Source organism: Melanerpes formicivorus, unplaced genomic scaffold (assembly GCF_026170545.1).
Source record: "Melanerpes formicivorus ecotype bairdi unplaced genomic scaffold, bMelFor1.0.p_v2 SCAF_34, whole genome shotgun sequence".
Taxonomy (NCBI): Eukaryota; Metazoa; Chordata; class Aves; order Piciformes; family Picidae; genus Melanerpes; species Melanerpes formicivorus.
This window is the reverse complement of record NW_027142386.1, coordinates 882,246-894,450: the sequence shown is the minus strand read 5'-3', so window position 1 is coordinate 894,450 and position 12,205 is coordinate 882,246. Positions and strand designations below refer to the sequence as shown.

The 12,205-nt window shown below is 60.2% G+C and overlaps 2 protein-coding genes and 2 non-coding genes across 4 annotated transcripts; 2 read left to right on the top strand and 2 right to left on the bottom strand.

Moving 5' to 3' along the window:
- Positions 1-170: 170 nt before the first annotated feature.
- On the top strand, positions 171-3,320 carry GAMT (guanidinoacetate N-methyltransferase). Its single transcript, XM_068156275.1, has 6 exons — positions 171-405; positions 1,082-1,227; positions 1,309-1,372; positions 1,679-1,746; positions 2,132-2,242; positions 2,550-3,320. Exons 1-6 carry the CDS (start codon positions 222-224, stop codon positions 2,688-2,690), a joined length of 714 nt encoding a protein of 237 aa, XP_068012376.1. The 5' UTR covers positions 171-221; the 3' UTR covers positions 2,691-3,320.
- Positions 3,321-4,356: 1,036 nt separating this feature from the next.
- NDUFS7 (NADH:ubiquinone oxidoreductase core subunit S7) lies at positions 4,357-10,762 on the bottom strand. The gene is made up of 8 exons (XM_068156276.1): positions 10,693-10,762; positions 10,023-10,059; positions 9,625-9,693; positions 8,752-8,869; positions 7,754-7,933; positions 6,976-7,022; positions 6,135-6,223; positions 4,357-4,656 (listed from the first exon to the last, which is right to left on the bottom strand). The coding sequence occupies exons 1-8, from the start codon at positions 10,706-10,708 to the stop codon at positions 4,559-4,561; spliced, it is 654 nt and encodes a 217-aa protein (XP_068012377.1). The 5' UTR covers positions 10,709-10,762; the 3' UTR covers positions 4,357-4,558.
- A 171-nt stretch (positions 10,763-10,933) lies between these two features.
- Positions 10,934-11,007, bottom strand: TRNAN-GUU (transfer RNA asparagine (anticodon GUU)). The gene has a single exon. It is a non-coding gene; the product is annotated as a tRNA-Asn (tRNA).
- A 222-nt stretch (positions 11,008-11,229) lies between these two features.
- On the top strand, positions 11,230-11,302 carry TRNAF-GAA (transfer RNA phenylalanine (anticodon GAA)). The gene has a single exon. It is a non-coding gene; the product is annotated as a tRNA-Phe (tRNA).
- The last annotated feature ends 903 nt before the right edge of the window (positions 11,303-12,205 follow it).

Here is a 12,205-nt window from a genome sequence, read left to right as displayed (position 1 = left end):
CTGTGAAGCCTGGCAGCCCTGCTGCCCGCCCCGGGTACCCGCTTGCCGCTCCCCTTTCCTGGTAAGACTCCCGATAAGAATCGCTTTCACCCAGAGTGGCCCCAGCCCGTTATGCCCACTCAGCACTTCCCCAGCCCTGGCTATTTAAAGCGGGCAGAGAGCCCAGCGCCCTCTTCCCTCCCCCCAGCTCTTTGGACTTTTCCCCACTCTAGGGCTCCGCCATGAGCTCCGGGGCGGCCTCGGGCCGCATCTTCGCCGAGGGGGAGGACTGCCGGGCGGCCTGGGGGGGCGCGGCGGCCGGGTACGATGAACCCGATGCCCACCTGGAGATCCTGGGCAAGCCGGTGATGGAGCGCTGGGAGACCCCCTACATGCACTCGCTGGCCAGCGTGGCTGCGGCCAAGGGTAACGGAGGGGGCCCGCGGGATCGGGGGCGCGGCGTGGGGCGCGGCTTGGGCACGGGGAGCGGGCAGAGAGCGATGCTGGGGGGGTTGCTGCTGGGGTACCCCCAGTGGGGAGCAGGCAGAGAGCGATGCTGGGGGGGTTGCTGCTGGGGTACCCCCAGTGGGGAGTGGGCAGCTCTCCTGTGAGAGGATGGGGTGGGGGATATTACTGCTGGGGTATTCTGGTGCGTGCTGGTGCCAGTTGTGCTCTCCTGTCAGGGTGACACATTCCCAAATGGGGCTGGGGCCGCGGGGAGCAGGGGGTGTGTGCAGCCTCACCAACGAGGGCAGAGCATGGTCCAGCCAGGACCTGCTGCTTTTGGGGCAGAGGGAAGGTTTGGGCAGTTGCTTGTTCCCTCTGCAGCTCTCCTGGGGGAGGTCCTCTGGATGGTAGGTAGGCAAAGAGCTTCTGTTGGGTTCAGCCAGGGCAGCAGCAGGTGTGGGGCGGGGGGGCAGGGCTGCCTCCAGCTTCTCCCCCCAGTGTGGGCAGCTCTGTGCTTTCCCAACCCACACCGAGAAAAGCCTAATTCAGGGAAAGAGGGGAGGAGCATTTGGGGCTGGGGGGGGGTGCTGTGGCGGGGTGCTGTGGCTGCCCCAGTGTCCACAGGGAGGCTCCACAGCTGCCCTCTTGCCCCCAGGTGGCCGTGTGCTGGAGGTGGGCTTTGGCATGGCCATTGCAGCCAGCAAGGTGCAGGAGTTTGCCATCGAGGAGCATTGGATCATCGAATGCAACGAGGGAGTCTTCCGGCGCCTGCAGGAGTGGGCAAAGAAACAGCCACACAAGGTCTGGGGTGGGCTGTGCCTGCTGGTGGTGCCAGTGGGCATCTTGCCACCAGGGCTCACGGCTCTGCCCTCTCACCCACAGGTGGTGCCGCTGAAGGGGCTGTGGGAGGACGTGGTGCCAACGCTGCCGGATGGGCACTTCAGGGGTGAGGCACCGGGGAGGGGGCAGCAGGGTCCCCCTGGCAGCCCTCAGGGTGCAGGCAAGCACCCAGCCCAGCTCCCTCCTGGGAAGGGAGGGTTGCAGTTGGCATCCCAAGAGGGTGGCACCTCCTCCTGGGGAGCAGCAGGTCAGGAATGTGAGACATGGGGGTGCGAATTGAATAGATAAAACCCCAGTAACAGGCCACAATGTGGGGGGGGGAACTTCCCACCAGCTCCCCCTGGCACATGAGCCCCACTCCTCCCTGGGGAGCTCTCCTGGTTAAGGGCTGGTCTCTGGTGTTCCTGGGCAGGAATCCTGTATGACACCTACCCCCTGTCAGAGGAGACCTGGCACACACACCAGTTCACCTTCATCAAGGTAAGGTAGTGGTGGTGGCACCCACACCTCCCACTGCGAGGGGCCACAGCTCCCAGCTTGGGTGAAGATCTGGGGCAGAAGGTGGGGGGCATGGGAGCTCAGGAGTCAAAGAGGTGGAAGCTCCCACCACAACCCTCTCTCTGCTGTCTGGGACTTAGTGACCTCTAGAAGTCCCCAACGTCCCCAGCACGATGGTGGCATCTGGGGCACTTTGAGTCCACGTGGGCCCAGCTGGCCAGTGAGGAGCAGCAGGGGGGCAGTGGAGGGTTAGGGCAAAGTCCAGCTCTGCTGGGAGAAGCAAGAGCGTGGAGGAGGGTAAGGTGAGGGCCAGGTGCTGAGCCAGAGGTGCTGAGCCAGCCCCCTGCCCCCCCAATTCCTCTTGCAGGACCATGCTTTCCGCTTGCTGCAGCCCGGGGGGGTCCTCACCTACTGCAACCTGACCTCCTGGGGGGAGCTGCTGAAGACCAAGTACAGCGACATCCAGAAGATGTTTGAGGTGAGCAGTGTTCCCTGGGCTGGAGAAGGTCCACCCTCCCCACCCCCAGCCTCACCCAGAGTCCCCCCAAAGCTGCCCCTTCAGCCTGTGCACGTCCAGGTGCTCCCTGGGGAGCAGCAAGAACCACTCTGTGGCTGTTGCATTCATCCCTGCTGGCTGGGGCTGAGCAGGGAATGGTTGAGGGACAAAAGGGATTTGCTCCTGGTTGGTGTCACTGCCCTGTGTCCCCACAGGCTGGGGCTCAGCACCATCTCTGCTCCTGTCTGGGCAGCTCAACCCCTTGTTGCTGCTGCTGCTCTCCCCACAGGAGACCCAGGTAGGGCAGCTGGTGGAGGCTGGGTTCAAGAAGGAGAACATCAGCACGGAGGTGATGGACCTGGTCCCCCCCAAGGAGTGCAGGTACTACTCCTTCCCCAAGATGATCACCCCAACCATCGTGAAGCACTGAGGGGGCCACAGCTGGGCACCAGCCCTGGGGGCTGCCTCCAGGTCACAGAAGCAAAGGCTGAGGAAGGAGGAGGAGGAGGAGGGTGTGGTGCTTCCAGGAGGAGAAAAGCTCTTATCTGCTTTGGTGCTGATGAGAGATGATTGAAGCTGATTTGTCTGGAGGCAGAAGATAGCTGGAGGCTTGGGATGGACATCCTGGGGGATCCCCTGGACAAAAGGGAGATCTCCCTGCTCCACCCTGTGGTTATCATCCTGCCCTGGAGGGGTCTCCAGGAAGATCCCACCCTGGTCTCTCCCACTCAAGACTCAACCCTGTCTCCAGGCACCAATTCAGTTGCAGTTCAAGAGCCTTTAGCCAAAGGAGTCACTTTAAGGACTCCTGGGGTGGTTTGTCCCCAGCCCAGCCAAGTAAAACCAGCAGGAGGAAGTGGGAGGGAGGGGGCAGCTGGAGGCACCTTGGCTGCTCCTGGAGCACCTCCCCAGTGAAGCTTCCAGATGCTTTTGGCTAAACCCCAGGGCAGCAAAGTTGTGATCCCAGCAACCTCCTTGGAGTCCACCTGCACACAAGTGATGTTTCCTCTCTCTGCCCAGAAGGGATAAGAGCCATTAAAAAAAGGAACAAAATTCCCAACTGCTGCTTCAGAGGAATTCTTTTGGCTTTGAAAAGCACCTGGGGAATTCTGCTCTGCTATGGGGTGATGGAGCCAATGGCATCCTGGAGTGCATCAGGAGTGTGGTCAGCAGGTCGAGGGAGGTTCTTCTCCCTCTCTACTCTGCCCTGGTGAGGCCACAGCTGGAGTCCTGGGTTGAGTTCTGGGCTCCTCAGCTCAAGGAGGGCAGGGAGTGGCTGGAGAGGGCACAGCAAAGGGCTAAAAGGTGCTGAGGGCAGTGGAACATCTCTGGTGGGGGCAGGCTGAGAGCATTGGGGCTTTAGGCTGGAGCAGAGCAGCCTGAGGGGGATCTGAGCAGTGCTGAGCAGCACTCCAAGGGTGGCTGTCAGCAGGGGGGCAGCAGGCTCTGTTCAGTGGTGCCCAGTGCCAGGCCAAGGGGCAGTGGGCACAAACTTGCCCATCAGAAGCTGCATCTGAACATGAGGAGGAACTTCTGTGGCTGAAGGGTGGTGGAGCCCTGGAGCAGGCTGCCCAGAGAGGTGGTGGAGTCTCCATCTCTGGAGGCATTCAAACCCCACCTGGATGTGTTCCTGAGTGACCTGCTCTAGGTGATCCTGCCCTGGCAGGAGGGCTGGACTCAGAGGTCCCTTTCAACCACTCCATTCTGTGATCCTGTGACCTTTAAGGGTCCTTTCCAACCTGAAGCCCTCCCTGATCAGTCAGATTCTGATCTGACCAATGCATTTTTAGTGCTGTTACAGAGCTAGAATCGATTCCTGCTGGCAGCAGCCACAGCTAAAAGTTTGTTTAGATTCTCTGCAGGAATTCTAACCAAAACAAAAGGCAGGCAGGCAGTGAGTAAAAGATGAGCTGAGGGAAGCCTCAAAGCTCACCTAGCTGTCTGCTGGCCTCAAAAACAATCCCTTAGCAAAGCCAAAGAGCAGATTCCCTGTTTCCACCAAGACACAGATGCCACAACCAGGCAACCCCAAACACCTTCTCCTTCCCCCTGCCAGCGTGCTCAGCCCACAAAGCACCACACTGAGTGGCCTCCAGTTCCAACCCTGGCTTTTGTTGGTTTTAATTCTGTGTTGAACTGAGTTAAAATCCCTTGAGATAAAGAGGGATACAGACAGGAGGAGCAGCTTCTCCAGGGAGAGCTTTGGTGGAAGGCTCTGTGAGGCTCGGGGGGGTCGTTGTGCGTTCGAGTGCGAGCAGCTGCCCTGGGGGGGCAGGAGGTGGGAAGGGCATAAAGAGGCTACTTCCTGTACCAGATCTGGATCCTCTTCTCCCGTTTGATTTTCTTCTGCAGCTGCAGGATTCCATACAACAAAGCCTCAGCAGTAGGTGGGCAACCTGAGAGGGAGGAAAAAGGGCTGCTGGCTGCGCTCAGATGGGACCCAGCAGCAGGGAAGAAAGGGACCAGGCACAGGCTTTACCCCAAAGCAAGCCCAGGGGCTTCACCCTGCAAGCTGCACCTCAAAGCAGACCCAGGGGCTTCACCTCACAAGCTGCACCCCAAAGTAGACCCAGGGGCTTTAACTCAAAGCAAGCCCAGGGGCCTCACCCTGCAAGCTGCACCCCAAAGCAGACCCAGAGGCTTTAACTCAAAGCAAGCCCAGGGGCTTCACCTCACAAGCTGCACCTCAAAGCAGACCCAGGGGCTTTAACTCAAAGCAAGCCCAGGGGCTTCACCTCACAAGCTGCACCCCAAAGCAGACCCAGAGGCTTTAACTCAAAGCAGTCCCAGAGGCTTCACCTCACAAGCTGCACCTCAAAGCAGACCCAGGGGCTTCACCCCAAGTGTTTCATACCAAAGCAGCCCAAGGGCTTTACCTCAAAGCAAGCCCACAGGCCTCACCCCAAAAGCTTCACCCCAAGGCAGACCCAGGAGCTTCACTCCAAAAGCAGACATAGGAGCTTCACCCCAGGAGCTGCACCTCAAAGCAAATCCAGGGGGCTTCACCCCAAAGCAGACCCAGGGGCTCCATCCCAAGTGTTTCATACCAAAGCAGCCCAGGGGCTTCACCTCAAAGCAAGTCCAGAGGCTTCACCCCAAAAGCTGCACCCCAAGGCAGACCCAGGGACTTCACCCCACAAGCTGCACCTCACAGCAGACCCAGGAGCTTCTCCTCAAAGCAAGCCCAGAGGCTTCACCACATAAGCTGCACCCCAAAGCAAGACCCAGAGGCTTCACCCCAAAAGCTTCACTCCAAACAAAGCAGACCCAAGGGCTTTCCCTCATGAGCTTCACCCCAAAGCAGCCCTCTGGGCTTCACCCCCACAAGCTGCACCCCAAAGCAAGCTGTGATTTCCCTCTGGCTTTGTGTACATCACAGGCTCCAAGTCTCATAAATGCAGAAGACCTTCTTGGGTTGGAAGAAGGTAAAAGTGATGCTCAGAAAGGTCTTTATTTGCTTTTAAGCAAGGTGACATCTCCCAGGAGTTTGTGCTTGACTGAGCCACAGCCCACACTTCACACAACAGTTCCTGGTCAGGCCTTGAGCAACTTGGGCTGGTGGGAGGTGTCCCTGCCCATGGCATGGGGTTGGAGCTGGATGATCTTGAAGGTCCCTTCCAACCCAACCTGGGCTGGTGGGAGGTGTCCCTGCCCATGGCATGGGGTTGGAGCTGGATGATCTTGAAGGTCCCTTCCAACCCAACCTGGGCTAGGGGGAGGTGTCCCTACCCATGGCAGGGGGGGTTGGAACTGGATGATCTTGAAGGTCCCTTCCAACCCAACCCATTCTATCAATGAATCTGCAGGCACCAAGGGTGCAGAGGGACAGGAGCACATGCTCCACACCCCACAGCATGCAGAGCTGCTGTCCTACCTGGCACATAGATGTCCACTGGCACGATGCGGTCGCAGCCTCTCACCACAGAGTAGGAGTAGTGGTAGTAGCCTCCCCCATTGGCACAGCTGCAAGAGAGAGAATGGTTCAGGCCAGAAGGGACCTCCAAAGCTCATCCAGTCCAACCCCCTCTGCAGTCAGCAGGGACATCCTCCACCAGATCAGGTTGCTCACATTGAATATCTCCAGGGAGGAGGCCTCAACCACCTCCCAGGGCAACCTGTTGCAGTGTTCCACCACCCTCACAGTGCAGAACTTGTTCCTCACATCCAGTTTAAATCTGCTCTCTAGTTTGAAGCCATTGCCACTCCTCCTGTCCCTGTAGGCCTTTTGCAAACAGTCTCTCTCCATCCTTCTTGTAGCCTCCTTCAGGTACTGGCAGGCTGCTATTAGGTCTCCCTGGAGCCTTCTCTGCCCCAGGCTGAACACCCCCAGCTCCCTGAGCCTGGCCTCACAGCAGAGCTGCTCCAACCCCCTGAGCATTTTTGTGGCCCTCCTCTGGACCCTCTCTCTCAGGTCCATGTCCTTCCTCTATTGAGGGCTCCAGACCTGCACACAGCACTTCAGGTGAGGTCTCACCAGAGCAAAGTGGTAGATGGGTGGGTTCAGCACCTGGCTCAACAGGACAGGGGAGCAGGAAGAAGAGGAGAACCTGACAGCCACCATTCTCCTCACCCTGATCAAGGAAGTCTTTATGTCCCACTTGCCACAAGCCTCCTTATACAGTTTAAAGGGCTGGAAATTAAATGAGGAATTAATTCCTCTTCATCTTCCCACTCCAGCAGAGATCCCTCCCAGACAGGGAGGTGCTGGCACTCACCTCCCCATGGAGACGACGTAGCGAGGCTCCGGCATCTGGTCGTAGACCTGCAGGGCACAGATCCACACAGGGTTGGAAGGGACCCTTCCAAGGGCAGCTTGCCCAACTCCCTGCAGGCAGCAGGGACAGCTCCAGCTGGAGCAGGCTGCACAGGGCCACAGCAAGTCTGGCCTTGAATATCTCCAGGGATGGAGCCTCAACCACCTCCCTAGGCAATCCGTTCCAGTGTCTCCTCACCCTCACTGTGCAGAACTTCCTCCTGAGCTCCAACCTAACTCGGTCCTGCTCCACTTTCAAACCATTGCCCCTCCTCCTATCCCCACAGCCCCTTCTGAACAGTCCCTCCCCAGCCTGCCTGGAGGTCCCCTTCAGATATTGCAGTGCAGCTCTAAGGTCTCCCTGGAGCCTTCTCTTCTCCAGGCTGAACTCTCCCAGCCTGTCCCCATAGCAGAGGTTCTCCAGCCCTCTGCTCATCTTTGTGCTCCACAAAGCCACAGAAAACTGATCCTTGCAGCACCTTTGGGCTTCCCAGCTCTGACACCAAGAGCTAGAGCCCCTCCTTCTTTGTCCCCCCCTGGTGTGACACTTCCCTTAAGTCAATTTCCCATCGAGGAGCTCAAAGGGAAGAGCACAGAAAATGGCCAATCTCTAAGGCCCGCTGCAAGGGGGAGATGAAAGGGGAGGCTGAGGCTGCAGGGGGCCTGCTCTGACAACCCCAGAGCTCCTCCTGCTTGCAGCTGCAGCCAAGCAGGCCCCACAGGCCCCAGAGGCCACTCACCTTGCGAAGAGCTGGAGCCATTTTGTTGGTCAAGGTGCCAGCCACAATCATGACATCGGCCTGGCGGGGGCTGGCCCGGAACACCACCCCGAAGCGGTCCATGTCGTACCTCGGAGCTGCCATGTGCATCATCTCCACGGCACAGCAGGCCAGCCCGAAGGTCATGGGCCACAGGGAGCTCTGCAGCAGGGGAGAGGGAGGTTATGGCCACACCAAGGCTGAAGGCAATGTTTTGAGGGGGCAGACTCACAGAGCAGAAGCTGATCAGCTAGAAGAGGAAAGGGCACAAGCGGCGTGAGGCAGAAGGGTTTGCTGGCAGCTAGGAGAGCAAAAGCCAAGGTGGAATGGAGTCATGGAAGGGTAGGAGGTGGAAGGCACCTCTGGAGATCATCCAAATCCAACCCCACTGCCAAAGCAGAGTCACCCAGGGCAGGTCACACAGGAACACATCCAGGTGGGGCTTGAATGCCTCCAGAGGAGGCTCCATAACCTCTCTGGGCAGCCTGCTCCAGGCCTCCTGCACCCTCACACCAAAGAAGTTTCTCCTCCTGTTCAGAGGGAGCCTCCTAGGTTCCAGTTTGTGCTCCTTGCCTCTTGCCCAGGGCGCCACTGAAGAGCCTGGCCCCTTCCTTTTGACACCCCACCCTTCAGCAAACTGGGCTAGTGGGAGGTGTCCCTCCCCATGGCAGGGGGTTGGAACTGAATGATCTTTAAGGTCCCTTCCAACTCAACCCAGTCTATGACTCCATGACAGCATGGAGCTGCCCTTCCCAGGACCATGGAAACCCAGGAAGTGACTTCTGCCCACTCCCAAAGGACAGATCTGCTCAGACCACTCTCACATGCAGCATCTCCCTCTTGCTCTGCCCCCAGCCATGAGCCAAGACCTTTGGCTCTTGCCCATGGAGAGCATGGATCCTATTTTTACCCTGAGGAGGAGATGGCTCAGGTCCATCTCCCCCCAGCCCCACCAAACATTTGCCACCCTCTCTCCTCACCCTTCGTGCCCAGTTGATCAGGTCATCCAGTTTGGTGACAATGTATTCACCCCTGCTAGCAGGGACATAGGACTTCTTCTGGACAATAGCTGAGCTCTTCTGCTGGACCTGGACAGAGCTGAAGGCAAACAAGAGAGCAGTGTCAGGCTCCAGTGTCACTGAGGGGAACTGCAGAACACAATCCTTAGCCCCCAGGAGCTGTGACCCCATCAAGAACCTGTGACAGGCAGAGAATGTCAGGTTGGAAGAGGCCTCAAAGGCCGTCAAGGAGCTAGGGAGGAGCTCCAGGCTTGGAGTGTCAGCACAAAGGCTTTGAGCTGGGAGATGGAGACTGCAGGCGAGGAAGCAATTCTTGGCAGTGAGGCTGGGGAGAGCCTGGCACAGGCTGCCCAGGGAGGCTGTGGCTGTCCCCTCCCCTGGAGATGCCCAAGGCCAGGCTGGATGAGGCCTTGAGCAGCCTGGGCTGGTGGGAGGTGTCCCTGCCCATGGCAGGGGGTTGGAACTGGATGACCTCAAAGGTCCCTTCCAACCCAACCCATTCTGTGATTCTATCATCATCTGGTCCAATCTTTCTGGGCAAACCCACAAAACCTCACACCTCCTGCTACTGCTGGAGGGTTTCTCCCCAGCATGGAGTTTGTTGCTCAGGCAAAGCTCCCCACTGACTGCACCCAAGCTCTGGGGGACGCCTGCTGGCTTCACTTCCAGCCTGCCAGTTCATCTTTGAAGAAGCCAAGTGAGGAATAACTCATCCTGCAGAGCCACAGCAGGCAGAAGGTTGCTTCTTTTGTGCCACCTGGGACCCACCTCCCCCTCCTAACCCACGGGAGGAAGGACACAGCTGAGGAAGCTGCCCTGAAGTGCTGCTGTTACCTGTCAGCATGGTCAGCCACCGGCGTCTGATGGAGCAGCTGAGTGTGAACAGATGTCACAGCCCCGGGCCTGGCAAAGACAACAGCAGCTGCACCTCCCCGTGGCACCGTGCCACAGCCCCCCTGCTGCCCCCACAGCCCACCCTCGGCCCCACGGGAGCCCATCCCACTGCTCCCCCGGACGCGGCGGGAGCAAAGCGCTGGGATCAAACCCAGCTGGAGAGGAGACCTTCCCCCCCCCGCGGAGCACCCAGCCCTGCTGCCCCTCCCGACCTTGGGGCTCCCTGGCACTGGGGGAGCCGCCGCCAGTGTGGGGCTGTGGGATGCCACGGCCCCGGCTCCCCCCTGTGCCAGCACCCTCATCGCGGACCCCCAGCACCCTCCGGCCCCGGCGCTCACCGCCAGGCCAGCAGACTGCGCCGAGGGAGGCGGAGACCTGCAACGAGAGAGACCGAGAGAGCTCAGCCGCGGCCGGTGCCCGTGACCGGGGGGAGCCCAACGCGGGACCCCCGCCCCAGGGATGTGCGCGGGGCTGTCCCGGAGGGGACAGGGAAATTCCGCGGCCCCTGTCCGCTCCCCGGCGCCCTCAGCCCTACAGAGGAGAGACAGCCCCAAGGACAGCTGCGCTCCCTGCCTCGTACGGGAGCCTACAGCTCGGCCTGGTCCCCTCGGAGCCTCAGAGCCCCCAGCCAGACCCGGCCTGGCCCGAGTCCCCCTCAGAGCCCCCAGCCAGACCCGGCCTGGACCGAGTCCCCCTCAGAGCCCCCAGCCAGACCCGGCCTGGACCGAGTCCCCCTCAGAGCCCCCAGCCAGAGCCGGCCTGGCCCGAGTCCCCCTCAGAGCCCCCAGCCAGACCCGGCCTGGCCTGACTCCCCTTCAGAGCCCCCAGCCTGGCCCACTCTGCTCCCCTCGCTTAGGGCCCTGGAGTCCCCGGGCCGGCAGGGCCCGGCTCCCTTCCCGGGCCGGCAGGGCCCGGCTCCCTTCCCGGGCCACTGGATCCTGCGGCTCAGTCCTGCGCTGCCCGCCCCAGGCCTCCCCGCGGCGCAGCCGCTGCCCCGTCCCCGCTCACAGCCGACCGCCGCCATCTCGCCGCAGCCCTTCAGGCAACCTCTGGCCGCGGTGCACCCCCTTAAGCGGCCCGGCGCGGGCGCGGTGCGTCCCCCTCAGCGCGCCGGCGGGGAACGCGAGCCCGCACCGGCGGGTTCCGAGGGCGCTCACCGGGCACGTCCCCGGGCAGCGGTAAAACGAGGCGGCAGGCCAAGCGGCTGCCGGCGGCACGGCGAGCCCCGGGAAAGAAAAAGGAAGCGGCCCGTCCCTGGGTGGGCTCGAACCACCAACCTTTCGGTTAACAGCCGAACGCGCTAACCGATTGCGCCACAGAGACCGCGCTGCCGCCGCCGCCGCCGCATGCGCTGCTGTAGGCAGCGGGGCCGCGCCGGTGCGCGCCGCAGCCGCGTTCCGTGGGTGTCCTCCCACCGCTCTCCCGCTGCCCGGCTCCACCGGCCCCTCCCGCGGCCCTGCGCGGGGCTCAGTGGCCTCCCATCGCCGGGCCCGGCCCCAGCGCGGGGGTGTCGGGAGCGGGGGGGGCCCTCGCCGCAAACACGCAGCCGAAATAGCTCAGTTGGGAGAGCGTTAGACTGAAGATCTAAAGGTCCCTGGTTCGATCCCGGGTTTCGGCAGTTGCTTTTTTTCCCCACTTTCGGGCCTCGGGCTGTTAAACTGTTCTGTTAGCTCCCAGAAAACACCCCCCAGGGCTTCCCGTTTCCTTCACACCATCCCCAAATGGAGTTGTTTTAATATCCTTAGATATTAGATCAGAGGGCTGGAGCACCTCTCCTATATGGACAGACTGAAGGAGTTGGGGCTGTTCAGTCTGGAAAAGAGAAGGCTCCCAGGTGACCTCATTGTGGCCTTCCAGGATCTGAAGGGGGCTACAAGAAGGCTGGGGAGGGACTTTTGAGGGTGTCAGGGAGTGATAGGACTAGGGGGAATGAAATGAAGCTGAAGGTGGGGAGATTCAGGCTGGACCTGAGGAGGAAGTTCTTCCCCACGAGAGTGGTTGAGCCCTGGAATGGGTTGTCCAGGGAGGTGCTTGAGACCCCATCCCTGGGGGTGTTTAAGCCCAGGCTGGATGAGGCTCTGGCCAGCCTGATCTAGTGTGGGGTGTCCCTGCCCATGGCAGGGGGGTTGGAACTGGCTGATCCTTGTGGTCCCTTCCAGCCCTGACTGATTCTATGATCCTTGAGCCAGGCACAAGCAGCAGTACAGAGAGGCCTTGCTCAGCCCTGGAGCTTATCAAGAGGCCAATTAATTTGTGTCCTATTCTCTCTCTCTTCCACAGCCAGCTCTAATGATGCTGCTAAATGAATTCTCCTTTCTCACAGCTTTTAATGAAAGCAACAACAACAACAACAATCAAGAGCAACCCAATTAATTACCTGTTAGATGGCTGTGATGCAGGTAATTGGGACTGGCCCTTCAACGAGGCTGCCCACTGCACACTTGGATTCATTAGAGGAGTAATTAAAATGCACTGAGATTATTAAGGAGAGCCAGGGAAACACATCTGGAGCTCCATTTGC